Source organism: Varroa jacobsoni, unplaced genomic scaffold (assembly GCF_002532875.2).
Source record: "Varroa jacobsoni isolate VJ856 unplaced genomic scaffold, vjacob_1.0 scaffold_1361, whole genome shotgun sequence".
Classification (NCBI taxonomy): domain Eukaryota; kingdom Metazoa; phylum Arthropoda; class Arachnida; order Mesostigmata; family Varroidae; genus Varroa; species Varroa jacobsoni.
Genome location: NW_019214263.1, coordinates 49567 through 72137, shown reverse-complemented (window position 1 = coordinate 72137; position 22571 = coordinate 49567). Strand labels below are relative to the sequence as shown.

Genomic DNA, 22571 nt, shown 5'->3' with positions numbered 1-22571 from the left:
AAGATTTTTTATGCGCAGGCAGGTTGAAACAACTTGAAGACCGTCCTTCCAGAGGAGTGTTCTGCGAGCCATTCTTGAGTTAAAAAAAGAGTAAATAAAGTAGAATAAATAAATGAACAAAAACAATATAGCAAGTTTTTATTTTTGAAATAGCTCATTGTTGCATAATTTTTAATTTGTGAACTCTGCTTCAATTTTGTTAGATGTCGCTGAATCCTTTTAAACATCCGAGCGTGCAAGATCTTGTGAAGGACGTATATATAAAAAAAACTCTTGCGGAGAAAGCTCTGAAAGTTGTGCGAGATATTCAGGTAAAGTATTAGTCATAAGCACTACTATGTTTTTTTGTTTATTATATTCCCTCTACTGCCCTCTTGGTTCCAATAGTTCGAGTCATCTTTTCAATTTAAATTAAAATCCTCTTGTTTTTCAATAACATATCGGTAGATCAGCCTGTATAATTAATATAAGGTTATTATTCCTACACAAATACTCAACTTAGTTAAAAATGAAGTTTTGACAATATTTACACAGCGCGACTCTGAATTTACTGGCAGCTAAAGAGGTATTCGAATGAAAAAGTCGACATGAAATGCGTTTGCTAGTAATTAACTGTAGCATTATCATTTATTTCAATGATCCGGTTAGTGTCCTGACAAAAACTAAAAAAATACGCTCTGCGCTAACAACTCTAAAAGTACTGTGAAAATCATAATTTTTGCGAATTTTCTTCGCAAATTGATTTAGCGTGTTTATATTGACTAAATTACTAGGTATTCTAATATAAACAGCCTTATGGAGTTGGTTTATAAACCGATACCCTAGAAACGCTACAGCTTTTTCCGGTCGTTTATTTGCAGTTTTTTTTTATTTTAACACAAATCTGAGTACTATTTGCTTCCATTTAGTACTATATCTTTAGATCCGCGTTTCAAAAATCTGGTCAATAAGCGAGTTATCAATATTTTTCTTTACATATTGTTATCGCATCACATAACAATGGAGCAATTACGATAAGACCGGAACTTCGTAAAATTAAACATAGAAGTCTTGAGAACCGTAGATCAACATCGATGACGAATGCATATGTCATTCATTTGATCTAGTTGAGGCGGTACCACGACTCCTAATTCGTTAAATGTATGTTATGAACAAGAATTCTATCTCCGTTAGAAGTACAGAGGTACTGGCAAGCTTAGATTTTCACTTCGGAACTGTTATTAGCAGCTCGTTTTCAATATACCGTCTTATAACTTCATCGATCGTTACCTTTGTGGTCTTCGACAGTTCCCTTGTAGGTCTTCGATTTACTTTTAGGTGGTCAGCATATCTCTAAAAATTGCCAATCTGGTGCCTCGAATTACTTTCGTTTACTTCTATTTTTTTTTTTACTAAACTGTACTTGATTTGCAATAACCTCATTTACCCGCATGGGTTAGTGTTGCAAACAAACCATTTCATCAAGGTATAGGATTTTTGGTAGAACGCGTTTTCTGTCTTCATAAATGTGTTCCCTATTTCCGTAAATTAAGTCTACTTAGCTTTATTATATTTGGACTCTTTGAACAGCTGTACCAAAACCTTTTCTGACCTATATGTCATTTAAAGTCTTGTCAATCACTGCATTACCAGATTTTCTAGAAAAATCATATGATATCCCGTAGGCGGGTAGACTAAGAGCAGTCTCCACAGAATCAGAATAGATGCGTGTAGCGTCCTGCAAAAAGCTTACTTGACGTTTAGTCAAGTTATAAGTATTCGTAATAAGTTCTCAGTCTTGCAGTTAAAAGACTGTATATCGTACAGATTAGTTGTTAAATACTTGGTTTTTTTTTATTACATTTCAGATGGAAGCCGTCCAGAATTCGGAAAAGCAATTGAATCCTGGTGATGTGGCCAATCGCTTTTGTGAACTCGTGGAAGCTGTTTTTCTTCATGGGTGAGATAAAATTTGTCAGCGATAGCCACGGTTAAGACCAGTGACAAAAATGGAATATTCTTATGGAATATGGTTCTAGTACCTGATTTGTTCATGGCTCATAACAGATCAAGGAAACAACCTTAGTCACTAACTGAAACAAAGACAATGATTTAAAACAATTTAAGTACGTGTCCCAGTAAAGGAATAAGAAAAACAAGAAGGGTCTCGAAGCATGATGTTAAAATAAAAACCCCTCCGATGCTAAATTGATCTCCTTACCCCTTAACGCGCCCATGATCTCAACCATCGTTAGAGCTGCCAAACATAACTTTCGCGATATGCATGTTATAACAGCCGCACTAAGGTGGGTGTCGATTAAATAGTTTTAATTGAAGCCTGCATAATGACCCTTTCTTAGCTGATAACATTGATTGAAGCCTAGAAGTGCTTTAGTAAACAGTAATGTGTGTAGTTCGTACTTTTGTTTTTAACGGTGGCTATAAATCAGTGGTCAGAGCAATCGCCTGACGAACCAAAGACCCGTAAGTAAAGTTCCAGTAGTATTACACTTATTTTTCAATTTTCACATACTTATTAGCTTGTTCCGAAAGTATTACATTGCGCAAGCACGTAAGTAATGTTGCTGCTTCGTCAAATGTCCCCTTTCCTATTTGTGTCTCCACTGTTCCTCTACCTCTACCTATCATTCGAAAGTGCTTTCTTCTCCACAAGTCTGTGGGCATTTTGTTGTTTATGAAATGAAGTTCTACATCAAGGCCCCATATACGGCTATTTTTGATGAAAAACAAAGAAAATTCGACAATTACTTTGATTCACTTTTTGTCGAGGTCAAAAGTCTGCCTAAGCAGGCTGGAATATTTATTCAAGGCTCTTGTAACTAAGTTGACTGCGTGAAGGGGTTCGCTATGTTCAAATATGAGACCTTGTACCTAGAGAATGTACCTCGCTCTTATCGACCATCTGAGGTTCATGAGGGCCTTGGATAGCTAATAATTCGTTAATTGACTAACGAAGTAAGGTGCGTACATTCAACTGCTCACATATTTAAAATTTACCAAAGTGTATTAGAAATTAGGAATCAGGGCGCGCAATAATTTGAGTGAAGCATTAAAAAAAAATGCGACTTCTCACTGGTCATTAGCATGTTTGGCACTGGACAAGTACAACGACAGGTTTCAACATAAGAATTGTTGCGAGTAACGAGAAGTGATGTTTTTACATCGATGTGAAGCAGAAAATGCGCCTAAGTCCACAGTCAAATAAGACTTCTGTCTGAAAAAGATAGTGCGATTTACGTTTGATACAACCGGAAGGTCATAAACACTACGAAATGCTTAAAAAAAAAGACAGCCAACAATGATAGACATATGGACCAGTTAAGTTCTCGGCTTTTCTATTCTCTGTATCGCAAAGTTTTGTTATCGAGAGCAGACTATAGGCAGATTCGAAAAAATTCTTTGAAAAAATTTGAAAAAAAAAGAAATCTCAGTTAGGCCTAATAATCTTGATGATCGAGAAGGGCAGAAGACAGAAGTAGGTGTTTAGTTTAAGGCCGATGGTGATATCAGTTTGAATATTAAACTCAGTCAGCTGAATCGGATTTTTAATGCTAAGTGTTCTAGCAGCCGTGTCAGATTATGAATCTGGGGGAATTACCGCCAAGCAAAGCCAAGATTAAAAAGCCGCCAATACAAGCGCAATACCACATCGAGCAAGTAGGCTGCGGCCAACGGATTCTGTTCGCTCCTATGTTTGAGGACATTGAAATATTGACAACAAAAGTGCCGGCTCCAGCGACACCTCTTATTGTCGTTTTACAGAGTGAACAGTGAGGCCAGACTTCAAGGAAAAGGTAAGGGTTGCATAGTGGAACTGCGAGAGTGCAGTAACTCTAGCGCTCTACCCCCGTAAGCCCTGGATAGTGTAGGCATTTTTGTGCTGATGGAGATCTGGGAAACCAAACTATTACCAACCACATTTCTACTCTGTGCATTACAGCGTGCTGAAGACTAACATGAGCAGATCGTTTTAGTAATGACGTCTCCGCGTTCTGCAGTCATAAACGACTTGACACCACGTTTAGTAGAAAATGGCGTTGTTACTATACATAACAAGCGAGTAAAGCTCGTAGCAGCTTACGTCGAGCCGGCGGGCCAACTCGGAATCAACGAACGCATTAGCGCAAGTGTTCGAGTTCACATACCTATGTCAGCAGACCTTATTGTCCATATTGCATTTCTACAGGGTATCAAACATTAAGCCGTGTTGCGACGCCTAGATTATAAAAAGCTTCCGTAGCGCGCCTACGAAGTTCTGTACTTCTGCACAGAATTCAGTCGAAATTTCTAGTCTACCATACAACTCCGCTGTATTCCCATGAAATTGACTAAGAGACTGAACATCTGTTTGGAAAGTGTATGTACAATCCCAACACATGGATTCCGGGGGGACGTTTCACTAAAACGGCACGCAGCGTCCTGATAGTCGACGTCTAGAGGATATTGGCTACAATCACTTTAGCCAACTCTTTCTAAAAGACCATCCTGATTAACTAAAGGGGACAAGGAAGTAAGTCGAAGCTATTCTGTATATAGATTCCGTAACATAGAATAAATTCAAAAAAGCTATCAGGATTGTAGCCACTGACACATTGCACCTCGACGACTTACTTCTCGCGTATCTACCGTTTCCCATACTTGGGGTTGTTCGTTGTCGTCGTCAATGGTGCACGTCAAGGAGAGATGCAAGAACCCAGTCTGGGCTGCATGAGCGATCAAGTCACCTCACCGTTTGTCCCTCGTAACCACTTTGAGTTTATTCAACCTTCAAATAATCTCCGATCGCAACGTATGAAATACGCGTCATTTAAGAGGCTTTCATTACGGAAAATTTAGAATGTTTGCTGTCAAGTTTCCTCGTACGACCCACAATCGAGCTTGTTTATGTCCTAGTCGATTCGTTGCTGCTAACAAAGGAATTGCGTCGCTATCTCGTGTTTCTAGTAACAAACTTCATAACAGGTATAGGCGCTTCTAATACAGACAATTGTGATGAACTCATGCCGCTTGCTGCCCCTTAATACTATTTTTAAAATGACTGGCTTAAATAATAATTTCATAAAACCATCTAGACTTGTATGATCCATGTCACGCAAAATATCTTACTTGCGTGCAGCCTGATCTTGCAGTGTCGTGTTGTTAGCTTGTATATATGAATCCTTTGATTCTACCTGCAAAAAAAACTCAGTGAAATTCGGTTGTGTATGATCCCGTTACATCAAATTAACAAAGCCATCCAAGAGAAAAGACTCGATAGAGAAGACGAAATCATCCTTTTCCACGACAATGTCAGGCTACACATGGCAAAAGTCGCTAAAGGTAGCCGGAGGGAAAGTGGGATTTTTTTTGCACCCTCAATATTTCATAGGCCTCGTGGATTAACGCTTTTTCGATCACTGGCAAATGATATCCGTAACAGTATGTCTGACAGCGAAGACGGTCCAATGGCTGGACTAGTTTTTCAACATTAGACCTTAAAATTTATAGCTAGAAGAAATTGAGAAAGGAAATATATAAATTAGTTGAGAGATGGGAGAAGGTCTAGAGAGTGACAGCGAATACATAATTAGCTGATTTGTTGCTAGGGTTCAAACTGAACACCACATTCTTTCAAGTGGAACAAGCGACATCACCTTTGTTGAAACCAAATACATTTTTTATATTATTTCTGTCTTCATAATTTTCTTGGCATGCTGATGATCGCATTATAAATGGATCAAAATTTCCTCGATTATTCGTCTTTTTCGTTTTAACAAAATTATACGTGCAATTTAAGTGGATATACTCTTTTCAATGTGCGGCAATTTCGACACTTTGTAGAATAAAAGTTATATTTAAGGTAAAAAAATTGTGTTGTTTCTGCTTACTAAATTATCTATCAGTTTTGTGTTGAAATATGTTCTTTTGCCTTTTTGCTTTATAATTTAAATTGTCGCATTTTAATAAAATTTTATGCACATACTTGAAAAGCGGAACTCTATATACAAATTTTTGTAAACCTGACAAAATGATGAGACCTGAATACTTGGTGTAGTATTTAGCTATTAATAAGCTAAAAATTACAACGAGAAAGTGATACGCAGAACCATACATTATCTTCTAACTAACCTAACAACTCGAGAAAAGTATCCGCAAGAGCATAATTTTTGTTCTTTATCAAATTTACCCCTTGCCTTCCTTCTTTTAAGAGAAAAATTGTAATTCAATAAAATTATAAAATTTAAAATTAAAAAAAGCCATTACATTTTCGTGAACTTGAATTACCATTTGCCCAGTGGCAAAAAATACAGAAATTCTTCTTTCAACTAAAGCATTCCTATTTAGTTGAATTCTGCAGGATCAGTACGATGATTTGTACTTTAAGGTTAATTAGATCATTAGAATGTTTTTATATAGAGGTCAGTATAATTTTTCATTATACGTATGCACTCAACGTTAGTCTGCTAATGTAACTTATTGTTCAATTCTGCGCGTATTACCTTATTACAGACTGAAAAGTCGTTTGAGCAGAATGGCGTTGTCTGAGATGTTCGGGATCGGAAAAGGATCAGTACAAGCGCGGGGTCTTTCTTTAACAACAAATACTAACCTGCCCCGTCCGGATTTCTGGAGTCTAGTTCGCACCGTAACCCATCGTGAAGGCCTTGAAACAATAAACGCTCTTGATCAAGTGATAACTGACGTAGGGCGGAGCCGCTCGTGGGTGCGATTTGTTATCAACGATGGTACGCTGGCCTCTTGCATTGGTAAGGTGTTTTTTATTACCGCCAACAGCCTTCTGCACATATAAATCTCATGATAGGGTACAATATTTCAATTTGCTGATTTATTACTATCATATCTGTTCTATTCTTTGTATATGGGTAGATGCGACTGGGATAGATCACTTCAGTGTAATGCTGCCAGTATAATGCATTATCCGTGCATTTGAAAAGCAATAATGGATTAATCCTCAACATTCTGTCCTTTAGTACTAGAACTTTTTTACCCATTCTTTTCACTTGGCACACGCCTGAACCCCTGAGGTGATATGATACATCGAATATTAATAATATACATTGGCATTAAGTCCGCTAATTAGGGAATCTAACTCATTTTATTCGCTACATGTCTGCATACCTAGAATGCATCGCAAATGATCCAAAGGTCCTATCCTCGTTTTACCGTTCCTCTGCGCTACTTCGGGATGACGAACTTACCTCAGTTATTGTTCGTCTCTTCAGCTCGTTGTCAGACGTGCGTTTCACTCTGCCACTGAACGTCGCATCACTAAACCTTTGGCAGCCGGGTCCGCTTATACTTTGCGGATTATGGCAACGATTGGAAGATGTTGAGGTAAGAATAAGTGTAATCAACATCAAAGCTATATATATATATATATGAGTTTATGTATTATATGCGTATATCTGTCGAAAACTTTTTTAATACTTAAAAGTACTTTTTAGAGCTTCAGTTAATGTCGTACACGTGTCTTGCATATCTTTATATAACACTCAAGCTTGGGAACTGATTGGGCGGCTGGATTTTCCTGAATAGACCGAAGTCACATCTGTCTCACTAAATTTTCAGAAAGCTCAAATGCTTTCCTGGTTCGTCATGATTCTATTTTTTACGTACCAGATGATGGAGCTCAATATCTGTTTTTGTAAATGTATGGTGCTCGTTATATAGATTCGCGACTGCAGTCCATCAATGCTATTGCAATTCAGTAAGAAATTCGTCTTGTGCCGTTTTTAAAGCAACGAGGTCTCGATTATAGAGCAGTGCAAACTCGTGGTCTTCGATTTAGCGATACCGAAGGCTATCGTAGGGCAATCAGTTCAAAGGCAGCCATAAATAGCTCTCCCCAGGAAAATAAAGAAAACATGTGGAAGAGACTGAGAGTCGGGTATGAGAGAAGATTTTTAGGTCATTAGAAAAGAAATCCAACTAAAGTAGTGAATATAGTGACCTCTTCTGTTGTTCGATTTTTACCAATTATATGTATATATATATATATATGTAAACAAATATATAGGCTGAAACAAAAGTTAGATACTCCGGGCGCTCTGTCAGGCTGTTTTTATTTTGACCTATAAAGGACGCCTGACGCTCGTTTGCGTGCCCGGTTTGCTTTCGGCCCTTCTACATTACTTCTCTACTATGTTTGCCTCAAAGTATACAATATTTTTCGCGGTGCCCTTTTTCACCTGGAAGTGAGTGGGAAGAGAAGATTCAATACATCGCGACATATCTCAGCAAAACTTTACAGTACGGGAATTAATGCAACGTTTTAGGAGTTTACGCCACAAGAAAGCCGTCAGTCTACAACGAGCATCTCAAATGCGCTAGCGTGTGGAAACGTGCTGGACGACACAATTAATAAATGTTTATATATTAGTATACTAGCTACCTTGTAAGTACTCTCTAAATGAAAAGGCGACTTAACTGCACCGTCATCATGACGAAAGAACCGAAAACAATTGTTTGCTATAAGCTTTTTTTGCTGACTAAGGGACTAAGTTACTCACCAAATGTACACGCCATCCCAAAGGAACAACACGAGTTCCAGAAAGAACGCTCACAGAAACGGCGTGCAGGATCCTTGTGTGGACAGCACTGGCCACGCCGCACAATCCAGCATGTACGGTGGCTGTCGATTCCAACGTAGCCTTGGACCTGGCGCCCGGGAACAAGGTCATGTTCACGCTGATCGAATTGGGTGTTCCTATGAATACGTACAATTCTTTTTTGTCGTGCACTCTATAGGACACCAAACTCAACATCGACGACGAAGTAGCCAAACTTTCGCTTTTCAAACAAATATTTGGTCTGGCTCGGGGGCACAACCTGAGCTCACTCTTTTTTCGCCCTGACGAAGGGTCTCCCTGATCAAATAACAGGGCCGAGGAAGTCTTCTATGCAGATGACCTATCGGCCGAACAAATTCCAAGTGCAGCAAACTCTGGCTCTGCTCCACGCAACAGTCACAAATTTGGAACGTACCGTAAACCCGACGAAAACGGAGGCGGCGAAGTTTAGAAATGAAGACAGGAGAGAGGGAACTGTCACTTGCACTTCGCTAGAACGTCTCTTGGCTATGTGGATTGGTTTCCGTACTTGAAGTTGCTCTGCTTCGCAAACGGCATGTTGCCACAAATTCGAACATAGTTATAAGCGTTGTACAAGAACCTGTGCAGAAGTTTAGCATCTGAGCAGAAAGGGCCTTAGTGGGTTTTTTTCCCGCAGCGCGACCTCTTAGAACAGATGAAATCGCACACTAGAGAGTAACGTGCATCCGCTAGTTACCATTAAACGTAACTACGAATAAGTGCAATGAACTTGTAACTCAGAGCCATTGCAGTATTATATATAAAACCGTTATACACATAGAAGAATACTGGCTTTGTTGTTTTTCCATATTCAGCGAAAGTTTTCGCTGCGACAATCTTAAGCCTGTCCTTCATAATGCGTAAAAGATGACATGATAATGACTCCAAACATCAAACGAACCTTTGATTTCATGCAAAGTGCTCCAACGTTCAAGGTAAATTCTGTTGAATGTGGTAAAGATCAGTAAACAATTTCATCAATGAAACCATGGGGTAGCTTTACTCATATTACCCTTAAGAGTTAATGTTTATGCAACGCAATTTCATGTTTTCTGAAACGCATAAAATCATATAATCATTGGATTTAAAAAATGTGTGGTTGTGCGAGAAGCTTTACCTCAATTGAAAAAGAATGGGTACGTAGGAGGGTCTGCATTTTCTCTTGACCCTTGCAAATATCTAAATCTCTAAAACAAAATGAGTTGAATAATGAATAAATTTAATTCATCATCTTTGTCTTTCAAGGCTTAAAACGAAATGACTAAAACACATCCTATTATAACTAGATGTATAAAAGTTAGCTAATAAAAATCAATAATCTAAGGGGACCCGTTGCTCGATTACTGCGATCGTTTAACCTTGCAGTTTTTTTATCGGAACGAGCAAAAATATTTCTTAAAAACTTTTTTTTTTATAATTCCGAGTTCTGTTACCAAAAATCTCCCTATTGAAGTAGTCTTCATCAGCTAGGAATATCTAATACCATCAAAAGCACACTTCTTCGTCAAGCGAATGATACTACCTGCAGTAAACTCAAGCACTTCTTATAATATCACCAGATAGCCTATCTAAAAAGTGGATAAATCTTCTTGAAAAAATAGTGAGTTTTAGCTTTCCAGAACTGAAACTTGTTTCGCATTTCACGAGGCCCAGGTGGCGTTTAACTGCCGCCTAGTAAAAACAGGCGGTAGCTGTGCGTAGACATTGTAAGTTCGTAGTGGAAAAATCTTAAAACATTTCATTATAAAAGCGAAAAAATAAGCGCGATGAATTAAATCTTTTAATTTTTTTTTTACTTTTTTACTGCTAGTTTTTTTTAACAAACTGACTTGGATAGAGTTCTCTAATAAAATGTCCCTGTTCTCCTCCGATGAGCATTGCTCTTCTACGCCTCCATAGGAAAAAATACGTTAATTACTGAGTTCTATTACATTTCAAGGACTGTCCTTAAGTTTTAAAAAACTTTGTATATAAGATCATTTTCCTTACAGCAGTTATCACTACATTTCTTTTAAAGTTGGGTTCTAGATACTGGTTGGCTTGGCGTTGCCGTTATTTTCTATGTGCGACAGAGGATACCTAGTATTCTTATAGACCCTCTTGAGACAACTACAAAACACTTATCGTTGGCATGCGACAACTAATAGGTGCAACTCGTACTTATCTCCAACGGCTATTGGAAACGAATATATTTAATTTTCTGTAGGTTGCACCTTAACTTTATGTAATTCCGTGTTATTGCGGATGTTAATAGGTGCCTTTTGTAATTCTCAAAGAACACAAACTATGTTTCTATTTACACATGTAGATTGAAATCTGCAGCATTCCTTTCCCATGCTGTGAGTTGACTACTATTCTGTTTCAATGTTGATTGGCGTCTTTAGTATCGGTATTCTGTGTGATCAGACCGTGGAGATCGGAAAGCCAATAAGTTTCTTTACCAATTAAAGTAAAAAGTTAATAATCTTAGCTGGGAAGTTCAGGTCAAGGTATTGATAAAGGCGAAATGACAACGTTAAATAATCTTTTTTTTTAGACCGCGTACAGCTTTATATAACTAAGCCCCTTATTTTTGCATGGGATTACCCAGAATAGAAAATGATCTTGCACTTGGCTTTTACTTTAAACCCAACCTTATCGAACCGTCTATAATTAGCGCTGTTAAAATTCACGCAGCACGACGCAGAAGGTAAGCGGTCCAAGATGAAGACAGGCGTTCGAAATCAAATTGAAGAGTTGACCGCCTCCGTAAATATCTACAGCTTACACCCAGGAATATACTTATAGCGCGAATGTATGAGAAATGCCGTGAGAAGCCAAATAAATGATTTTGTTGCAGCAGTTAGACCAAAAAGTTAAAGAACACCGTGAACTTAACTTATTCATAATCCCAATATGCGCGTGAGATGACGGCTTCAGCTTGCAAACTACATAATTGACTAATGTAGACAGCTAATTTAAAGATAATATGGAACATTATCACCAAGAAAAGGAACGCATCAATGATGTGATTTTTGGTCTCTAATGCGTAAATAGGATTAGAGTATTATTTGAAGCGTATATACAGGCAGCGCTTGAAGTTTACTCTAGAACTGCCATAAAGCCTGAGAAGATATTAATTTATTTCTGTTTTCAAGATTCGGTTATCTGAACTCCGTGCAGCTACCTCCATCTCACTAGAGAGCAGCTATGTGCAAGTATCTGCTATGAGTGACTACAAACTCCCTTTGCAATAAAATTATGCACACCACAAAGCATGCCTAAATCAAGGTTTAGGAAAAGATGAAAAATGAATAAATCTTGAGTGAGTTTAAATTTGCAATCGAAAAGAAAGATATTATATTTTTGAAGTCCGTTTCTTTGCATTTAAGAGTATCAGTCCTGTGACGTATGCGATGGATGTCGATGACTACTTTATCAGGGAAGATGAAAGATCATATGAAAATCTCGGGAAGAAGCTGCCTTTGGCTACGGATCAGGATCGTGAGCATCCTAAGGCTCGTTCTTCTGAAGAACCTTTCCAGCCACACGAGCAAAAACATTTAGCCGATTCACTTGGCCTTCCAGCCAGTATTGCGGATGAAATCGAACAAGCTCTAAAGGTTAAGCTTTTTTCGCAGACCGTTACAGAGGTATCTGGGAATCGTACAACTATATTTGTGCTTTTTTGTCTGATTTTACTGCATTTCTGTCTTTCCGTCCTCAATATCATTGAGATGAGTATAGAACTTTAGAAAAATGTTACATTGTATAATTAAATTTTGAGTAAAGATAAATGCCATATCCAATTTTTTTACAAGTGCGTGAGAAATGCAGTACTAATTAACTACTGCAATCTATTACAGTGTGATATTTACTCCATAAGTGATTTTTTATTACAAAGTTTGCCTTTCCATAAGCAGCCTTTGTTGGACACTCCAACTTTTTAGCTATTCGGTACGCATGAAGTTCATCGTAACTAATATAACAAGTATTCTGTGATTAGATAAATAAAGGTGGTGATCGAACACCAGTTGTCACAGATGCATCGACACTCAAAGCTAATCCTAAGGAAATGTCAGGAGAGTATGATAGCCTCCTAGCCAGGTCAGCGGTCGGCTATACACAACCTACCGGCGATACAGGATCTGCTACTATTATGTGCGTTTATATTTTCACTACTTCGTCGGTAAAACATCGTTCCCGTATAAACCTATGACTGTCCCTTCTAAACGGGTCTTCCCTTCATCTCAAATCATAAGTATAATAAAAAAGTCTAAAATAACACGAGTATGCCAGTCCACTTATTATATACTACTTTTCAAACTCATTGACCAAGGTCCGTTTTGCCTTATGGTGTAATAAAAAGTAGCTTTGGAATTTGATATACCTGCAGGAGCTGGAAAGGTGGTTTGGTCGGCGAATGCGGCGGAGGTTGGTCCTCTGTGTTTGCACCACCATCTTTAAATGACCCTACAGTCGCTGACGTGGAAAACGCTGCGAATGTTCCAGTAGAAAGTGAAAACAGTGCCGAGGAATCGAGTCTTGACTCAATCCTAAATTCGTCCGCGCGTCACATGCACCTGTCTTTGTCACTTGATACTGTCCCTGCTGGTACACCCGAATTATCCAGCTTATTGACAGAGGTGTACAATACTAAGGTAATTTAGAAAAGAAAAAGCAGTACGTAATTAACCGTCCTAAAATCTCATGTTTTTATAACATTTATATAATTTGTGCCGTGTAAGCTTTAATAGCGAAAAAGAAGTTAAGAACGAAGACAATAAATTAGTAGTATTATTATTATTAGGCATAGTACCTACTCAAGTGAGGTCAGAAATATTTTGATCAGTCTTTACGTATTGTCGGAAGGAAGCACACAGCTATAGTCTACACCTATAGCTATATACAATTTTCGCCCAAAAGTATCGTCCTGAAATAGTGAAACGAAATTAATCGTTCGGCGGCGATGAAGAAAGGCATTTTTAGATTATACGGAACCGGGATTTTTTGAATTTTATAAAGGCTCAGACAAGAACTTTTGTGTTAATATAACTAAGGTAAGTCCAGAGTAAATTAAATTAAAAATGCGGTAAAGGTACAGTAACAAACTGGATAATGCTGATTGAGTATTTATTTTGTGTGGTTCAGTTTGAGTTTGATAAGATCACAATTCGTTGCTAAAATGGCCAAGGTGGTCTACGACAAATAGCTCCAATGCGACAAATTTAAATACTAGGCGACCGGTGATAATAATGAGAGGATGCCGACTGGAACCCCAGATCGAGAAAGTGAAGACTCGGAAGACAACGATTTTGAAATTATTCCCTCTCCAGTAAAAGAAAATTCACGCATACTTGCCTTACTCAACGGGCTTGGACAGGTACCTCGTGAGAAAGGTCTTGACGAGCAGAACTTCGAATGCGCGGGCTGCAAATGTGCTATTGGTAAGTTGTGTCATCACCGTTCAGCAATATAGTGACATGCAGAAAAAGTAAAACAGTCTTGCCTCAAAGGACAGTAGTCGCTTAAAAACTGTGACGCCGGGTTATCTTGACTCACTTTAAAATAGACCATGTAGACCAATAAGGATAATCTCGTTGCTTTCTTTGTACTTCGGAATTAGGATAGCGTGGTTACTTACTGTCTTTCGTGCATATGAAATCTGCATCTTTCAGTTGCGGAAAAAGCTAACAAATTTGTATTACTTATCGGAAAAAAAACTTCGATCATAAAATATTCTTTTATTATAGGCTGCTCGTGCTTTTTTTCGTGTTTACGAATCCGCAATTAGCCAAATCAGGTCATTTAAGGCATGTCCTGATACACAACGGCAAAACATGATAGTCTGATAGTGTGATTTGTTCTTCTTCTGAACTTAGTAATTAGGCTCGTTAAAAATTCGATCAACAAGAAGATTAAAAAAATGTGATATGTATCCTATACTTCTAGTTCTATCTGTGCGGTGATACATTTGAAAAATTAATAAGACTTTGGATAATCAATCCTAAAATCTAGCACTAGTTGTTATGAGAGGTAAGATTGAAGGCCTGCACGAGAACTGAACGCGAAGCTTTTCAGATGGTGAAAGAAGCCTACTCTGAAGCTGAGTTTTATTGTCTCTCTCTCTCAGCGTTAATTTATCACGAAACACTGTCAAATGTAGCTCATTACTTAAGTCGCCATTCTGTTAATAAGGTGTCGTTTCAGGTAAGCAATAGCTATATCATTTTAATACAATGATAAACGAGTCACATATAGCCATATTATACATATGCCAATTAATTGTTTTCATTTTATGGTTTAAAGGTATGATCTTCGGGCCTTACACTAAATGCGCGTTTGATGGTCATCTATACTGTAACGAATGTATGGGTCAGGGCACGAAAGTAGAGGAGCACGTGATACCGTCACGTATTGTCCATGATTGGGATTTCCGTGTTCAACCGGTGTGTCATTTCAACAAACGTTTTCTCGTCCAGTGAGTTTCTCATCATCTTTTAACGCATTGCTGCCATATAGTAGGTTTAAATTGCTCATAGCATGAGCCATTTCTCAAAAAACCTGTTCCAGGCTTCATATAGCTTGTTTAGACAACACTGAAGTTGTAATGATTCCCTGCTAAGCCGTTGTAGTTACGGACTTGTGTTTAGTGAGCTGCAAACCTCTAAAAAAATAACCCTCGAACCTTTAAAGCGGAAGCATCCTAAATTAATGTAGAAGAAAAAGAAGGCCGAATGATCGCACTGCAGAAAGCCTTCGCGAGCAACAAAAACTAAGCTTAATGAAACAATTAGTAACAAAAATAACTTGTTTGGTACTTTTTATGAACAGATAAAATCATCGTAATAAATATTGTGCTGCTCCATATAATTATGGAGATTAACTGCGAAGATTTTCCTTAGCCGGGACAGTCTTGCAGGATCAACAATAGGAAACGTCGCGGTAAAGTTTTCATTAAAAGACGAGGGGCAAGGATGGAGTATTGATGTTGTAGGCCATTATTCGATTTGTAAATGGCACGTTGGCAGCTGCAGTTAACTTAGACGTAGCCTAGTAAAAAGTACGCTGAATAAAAGTAATGAATAGAACGCTGTAATGTCAGAGTGCCTAATACAAACATTGTTTAACATGTGAAATGGCAAGCTGTTATCACAAGAGATTTCACTGAGGGTCAGCTCTGTCTTAGAAAAGATGCTCTTCGAAAGCACCAAAGGATTCGGGTTCGAGAGTCGTGCATCTGCTGAAGCAGTTACCCCATTGAGTCAGGTGGCACAGCATAGGACTATCACGTGAATGTGCTGCAATGACAGACTGTTGATGTGTTAGGATACGTTCTACAGTATGATTAAAAACACACATTCGTGTAAAAGTATTCTTATACAGCAGAATGATTTTATTAAGGAAAGCTTCGATGTAGTCTAATCATTTGCTAAAAATTTGGTTCAAATTAATGGCTATAACCGGCTGTTTTGTTGCTATGCAAATGGATAACAAGTAGCAAAATTCTGTTAAGGAATCTTATTCATCATTTATTGAAAATGATAAACACCCGTTATCTCATAGACGAAATAATTAAGGAAACTAGAGTACAGGACATACATAGTATATATAGTATACATACATATTGAGTACCGGACAGGGGGACGATTAAAATATGTATCTAAAATATAGAAGGGCACTAATATAACCGATATTGTTTTGAAAATTAATTATCTACGCCTTGCTATGAATTCGGGCAAAGGTGTTGTGCATAGAGCTCTTGTATGCAAGCTCGACAGCGCTTACCGTTCTGTCGCCGCGTGAAAAGATCATTGAACAAAATTTCGTTCATCCCACTTTTGATATATTCCGACGTGAGCCGCTTCCTAAAGTTCACTTTCTGTCTCTACCACAACTAATCCTTTAAAGGTTCGCATCTGGCACTCACTCGACGAAGTTGCCTGGATCCTAGCAGTTGTATTTATGTGTTCCTTCAGGTAAAAACGCTGTCACTTCAGCCAAAATATTATTGATAAATAAGGTAAAAATTCAGCAATAAAACAATAAATATTAAGTTACAAGCATAGTGTGGCGCTGAACAGTGTCGGTTATGTGTAACTGGGAGCGTACGACGATGCTCCGGTGAAATATGATTAATGTAATTTTAGATAGAAGCACCATTTAAAATGAATATAGAATTATGCTGAATACACGACAAAGCTTCACATTCAGGCGCTGAGATCAGCATTTAAGTTGAGTCACACTACCTTCATACTCCATCGACTGCAGTTATAGCTAAAACTTGTTCAGAATCAACATGTAGAAACGTATAGGAACTAGACAAAAATCCTTGTTTTCCCAACGAACATTAACTTATCGATCCTTTGGTAATTGTACAACTAGGTCACGCGTCACTGATTTTTTGTTTATCTAAAGCTTGTACATTGTTTAGACCAGACTAGAATAAGAAACTCTATCATATGTCTTAAAAAACCATAATATTTGCAACCAACATTTTACTGCAATACTTACTTCTGCGTTATTTATACAGCCAGCATAAATGTCGATTTGTCCTTAGTGAACCATAATCCAGAAGCCTCATTTATCTAGTAGCCCTTTTGGAACAAGGTCGTTGACTGTACGATGCGTTAGTTTGCTCAATAATAATAATGCATACTATTTACTTTCAATATTTATCAATGTCGAACTTTTGTTCACACTCTGGCACGTTATGTGAGTAACTGAAGCTCTCGAATTCCAGCCCATCTTCGCATGTAAAAGACAAAATGATTTGCAGAGTTTGCCTAGGTCAGTCGTAAACTGTTTGGAGACAGAGGAGGAATACGGACAGAGGTGGGACTACATTTAGCAGAAGAGGTTTGATACGAACCGAGGTAGGCTCAAATATAAACGTCTCTACCTGATTACCTTCATTTGAGTCGTTATAGAGCCAAGCATTACAAAAGATGTTTAAAAAAATTCCGAATCCTATATGATCTGCTCATTTCGTCCTATTTTTTTTTTTTTGGCCTTTCCCCTTCGCGTCATCTGTTGAGTTTATTTGTATCTTAAAGTTTCAAAGCACTTCAAATGATGATATATAAAAATCTATTTTTCTAATGACAGAAAACGAACCCTTCCTGCGAGATTTAACAGAAAATAATGAATTTGCAATTCATTCTGTATAACTCTAAGACGTTAGTCGCGTCTTCTGTTAAGTTAAAGAAACGGCTGTTATAGAATGATTATAGTTGCATATGATGAGGTGCACTACGATCAATCAATGGTATTTTATCTTTACAAAAATTTTTTTTTTGCTGTGAAACTAGACCATTCACTGACGTGAAACTACAAGGTTGGCCAAAAATCACTATATAAATATAGGGAAAGTTATTTTTAACCTTTAATTTTTTATTATAGTGGTAGAATATAAGCGCGAGCATACTTAAAAAAAATATTTACATATTTACTTGTTGATTTAACTTGAAATGATGTGATAATGGATCGGTTTGGAGGAATAAGTTTTTTTCGACTCTTGCAGTACATACATGCTAAATTTACAGAATATCTTGGAATAACTAGAAGCCATTTTTGTCTAAAAGGAAAATTGGGGCGCTGCACTCTTCTGCACATCTGCATATGTATGTGAGTTTGACATTGAACATAATGCAACTCTACACTCTATGATAGAATTCGCAACAACTTGCGATACCATGTGGTGTACTTCCAGATACGAACAAGAACCGCTTCTGGACATACGAGAATTGAACGTTATGCTGTATTCAATCGTGTCAGACCTTGCCGCTGTACAGGTATGTTTTTATGGCATTTATGTCTAATGATATCGATAATGGTGGCTGGGAGCGCGAAGACTTATTAGTCGAGGCATAAAGGCGTGGGTGTTGACAACATATTGACAACATGTAGGGCAAATATATTGATTAACACATACTACTTACAAATAGTACTTATAACATCTAATTCATGAACCGATTACTCCCAACTAAAATATGGTAGGGTAAGCTGACCATGCTACAAAAGCTGGACTGTAACTGTGATCGGTGAACGTATCGAGAAGGTGGTTCTTACTTTTACTTTTTCCTCTTTATGTTGATGCTATTAAAGGTCTTGCGGCGCCAGCTACGTTTTCTTCGACTCTACTTATTTTCTTGCCAGGAGTCTGCGAAGGAGGAGCTCAAAAAACGTTTATGGTCCCGCGAGCATTTATACGAACATGTGCATCTTTATTCGACACTTGATCTTCTTTCCATACCCTCAGGTTAGTCAGGAAGTATTTATCAGAAATATACTTTTCAAATAGTTACTTCTTTTAAGCAATGGATTGTTTTAGCACTTTGCCTAAAGTGAGTAAGATTAGGGCTGAATACTCAGCGTCGGTTCCTGAAATATTACAATCAATCTATAAGTTGAATACGCAAATAAATATAAAGTTTATAAAATACAGCACAAAGTAATTTCAGCTTTGCGATATATGTTTTTAAACAAACCGTATTACGAGTCAGTGATCATTTTTATCATAAAGTTAACTGTCGATGCCACCGTGTGAATATCTGGATCAACTACTATATAGCAGTATTTAACATTGTGTCTGTCCTGTACGGTACATGTCTCTGCGCGTATAAAATCATGTCTTGACTATCTAGTTATAAAGCTTTTGCGATTAGAGTGCGGGTATGCATCAATTGAAATTTCAGATACCTTTATTTTAGATGAGCAGTTAGTTCTATACGATGCCACATCCTGGTACATAATAGATTGTCGACATATACAAGTTCCAACGAGAAGAAAGATAAGTTGTCTTGCCATTGGCCAGTATGTTCATCATTAGATAATGGTGCCGTATAATTACAGGTTCCCTGCAAAAAAGTTTGGAAAAGGCTGTCCAGTTTGCTAAAAAGCATGTGCTCTTGTGCCAGCTTTGTTGCCAAAAAGGCTTCATATGCGAGCTGTGTAACGACCCAAAGGTAACTTCAATATTGGTATATGACATTTGATGAATATGTAGGACTCTGACAGGGTTTTATTACACGATTCAATTATTACTCCACTTTCAATGGGAGCTCAGCCTCAGTTTTACATATCAGTACTGTTACAAAGGTTTACTGAAAGTACACTTTCTTTACATGCATTTTGTACATAATAAAAGCTAGTTATAAGATCGTTTTTTACATATTTCCTTTCCGTTTCCTCTCTATTATGTACGTAATTCTATATACCATCTGAAAATGCTCTCTTTTTTCAAGTAATAATTGTAATTTTACTGTGTAGTGAATGGGATCTTACGTCTACATAAATCCACAAATAAGCTTCTTTGGTAAAAAAAAGCGCATTTTGTATGCACTTATTTTGTTTCATTTTTTTGCAAGATGATAAATTTGTAGAATCAACCTTGTGTACTTGTCCCGCATAAACTCCATGCATGAGAGAATACCCGCTCGGTCATCCGAGGTCAATAAGAATGATCTATAGACACTTTTGAAAAAAGCAGCAAACAACATATGAATTGACATAAAAAAAAGAACGGTAACCGTGTGACTGTAGTGTATGAGATTATTCCAAACATGAAGAGCTTGAATCGTAAGTTTTTTTTACCGTCGTCGCGTTCTTTGTATTTCGCGTTGACCTATTCTGATCTCTGGTGAAAATATCTTAATAATATACTTAGCAATAAGGAGGGCTATACTAATTCTGTAACTCCAGACCTCAAGATGCTAGGGCAGCGAGTCAGAATAAAAAAGTTGGTTGAGAGATGGTAGAAGGTTAATAGGGACAAACTAAAGTAACCCGTTGCTAGAATTCAAGTCTTGTTTGCTTCCCTAGTTACTAAGTCTTTTTTAAGCTTGAATAAATGTGGAGAAACGCTTTGGTTAAGACCTTGCTTTGCTCGGACGTATAGTCGAGCGTGGTCTTAAACAACTTTTGGTGGTTTATTGGCAATTCGTCTATTAATGTGACTACGTTTATGTTTACCTCATCGGAATAAATCCATAGCGAATTACCCATCGCAAAAAATCAGAGGGAAGGACCTGTCGAAAAGTATGCCCTTACATAACAAAGCAGATTCGAAGTATTAATTCTATGAGAGTCACCGGTTAGATGCTAGCTCTGAGCTTAAAAAGCCCTCGCTCCATAAGTCCGTCCAACTTTATATCAGGTGTCGATGTATTGAGAAAAAGTGAAAGCTTGAGACGAAGGTTAGTAAGAATGTTTTGGTTTGATAATGCTTTTGCAAAATTGAGCAGTGGAAGTCGCGTTTTAAGTCGACAGAAGGTATGTTTGCAGTGCCTCCTCGGTAAATATTTTCTTTTCTTCAGTCACTTGTCAGTAGTGACCAGGTTTGTTAAGGCGCGACGAAGACATTGTATAGTAGTTGAGAAACCATGCAGTTGAAAATTAGTAGACTTGCAGGTTGACGTCATCAATCTTGTGATTGGAAAATGAACAACAAGAGGAACAGCAGCAACAGCCTATCGCGGGCTCTGTCGTGGCATGTCGCAAACGTTTTTGCGGCCCGAAATAAAAACCTCAGATGCAACAGACAACGTTCGTTTATAACAAGATAAGGCGAAATGGCAAGGCAAGGAAGCATCAATGCACTTGAAATCATGTTCCCAGGCCAGCTATAGATATGACATCGAGTGGCCGCCCAGGCAATGCGATTTCGCTCCTGTCGATTTTTCTCTGTGGGTCTGGGTAAAGGACAGAGTCTATAAAACAAAGTCGAAGACAATCTTTAGCCGCCGCGTTTCGAAAACGATTAGATCAGTAATGTTATAATGAAAAGTTCCGCTATCTGAGAAGACTACCCATAAGGGACAATTACGAATTGCGCGACCCCGTTTATTATTGCAGGTGATTTTCCCATTCAATATAAATGAGACGCACTTTTGCGAACGTTGCTCTGCCCTGTACCATCGACAGTGTATGGCAGAAAGGAATCAGTCTTGCATCAAGTGCGAACGGAAAAGGCTGCGTGAGCAACGCCTAGCGCAGCAGCGGGAGCTTGATGAAGGCAGCTTCAAATCATGATAGCCTGGCAATATTTTTTCCAAGTTTTCAAGACACATCTTAAGGACATAAATAAAGCTAGTCCATTCTGTATCAGAACACAGGTCAATCTAGCAGTGATACCGCGAGGTATATTGGCATGTATTAACGGCTTTGTTACGAACCATTTGGATGAATTTGGAACAAGCGGTATCCCAGCGCTATCAACACGAATGGTAGGTGATATGAGTAATATCATGCCGTTATGTCAGTCTAAACTGTGATGCTGAATAGAGCGAAGAGTAAGTGTACAAGTTTAATATATAATGAGACTCATATGTCAAAACATGTGATGTAGAACATGAAAGATTGAGAAAAAAAAAGCAACTTTCTGTTATCCGTCTTTACGCAAAGATTGCTAAGGATACAGCTCCTAAATTTTCTTTTTCTAGAAGAGTAAAGAAATAGAAACGTATTTATTGATTAGATCGAAAGGATGCCCCACTCACGATTCTTTGAATATTGCAAAGTTCAACATCACGGGTGAGTCCAAATTATATGCTTTTCAAATATTCCCTTCTTCTTCTTCGAGGAGCCTTTTTATGATTTATAGCAATAAAGTAGTTGGTCTTATGTATATTATTGGCACATTTTCATTGCCAAATATCGATAAAATATTACCGTACATAGATTATAATTACATTTCACAAATTAGCATTAAAACATTTTACATTCCGCTTCAGGCTAGAACTACCTATAATTCAGTCACACAATGAATGGAAGTAAACATCTGGGCCCAAACAATCAATAGCTAAAACAAACTTGAAGAAAATGCCCTTGAGGATAGTTTGGCAGAAGTAATAAAATTAAACTAACCCTATTGCTATGTTGGTTACCACACATGCTATATGATTTTTCGAAATAAAGAAAGTTATTTTTACCGCCATTACGTAATTAAAAACTATATAGGTGTCAATGACTAGTAACTAGCTAATATTTGAGGGAGATAAC

General features: G+C 37.8%; 1 protein-coding gene and 1 long non-coding RNA gene across 9 annotated transcripts in view; one reads left to right on the top strand and one right to left on the bottom strand.

Moving 5' to 3' along the window:
• The window catches only part of LOC111269182 (uncharacterized), a 36048-nt gene that overhangs the window by 4151 nt on the left and 9326 nt on the right, over window positions 1–22571 (top strand). For 5 of the 8 annotated variants that reach the window (XR_015314502.1, XR_015314500.1, XR_015314498.1 and 2 more), the window contains exons 2-14: window positions 204–311; window positions 1848–1939; window positions 6490–6746; window positions 7124–7335; window positions 11963–12193; window positions 12577–12731; window positions 12967–13231; window positions 13810–14017; window positions 14880–15051; window positions 18283–18364; window positions 18678–18831; window positions 19425–19537; window positions 21426–21796. Coding sequence is in view for 1 of the 8 variants with exons in the window: in XM_022848601.2 (XP_022704336.1) it covers window positions 204–311; window positions 1848–1939; window positions 6490–6746; window positions 7124–7335; window positions 11963–12193; window positions 12577–12731; window positions 12967–13231; window positions 13810–14017; window positions 14880–15051; window positions 18283–18364; window positions 18678–18831; window positions 19425–19537; window positions 21426–21602 (2226 nt within the window). In the remaining 7 variants the exon portion in view is untranslated. Of the gene's footprint in view, window positions 1–203; window positions 312–1847; window positions 1940–6489; window positions 6747–7123; window positions 7336–11962; window positions 12194–12576; window positions 12732–12966; window positions 13232–13809; window positions 14018–14879; window positions 15052–18282; window positions 18365–18677; window positions 18832–19424; window positions 19538–21425; window positions 22198–22571 lie in introns of those variants that run through there. The other 3 variants (XR_002685635.2, XM_022848601.2, XR_002685634.2) reach the window with 3 other exon arrangements.
• Window positions 8055–13022, bottom strand: LOC111269183 (uncharacterized). The gene is made up of 3 exons (XR_015314503.1): window positions 12961–13022; window positions 8511–8707; window positions 8055–8189 (listed from the first exon to the last, which is right to left on the bottom strand). It is a non-coding gene; the product is annotated as an uncharacterized LOC111269183 (long non-coding RNA).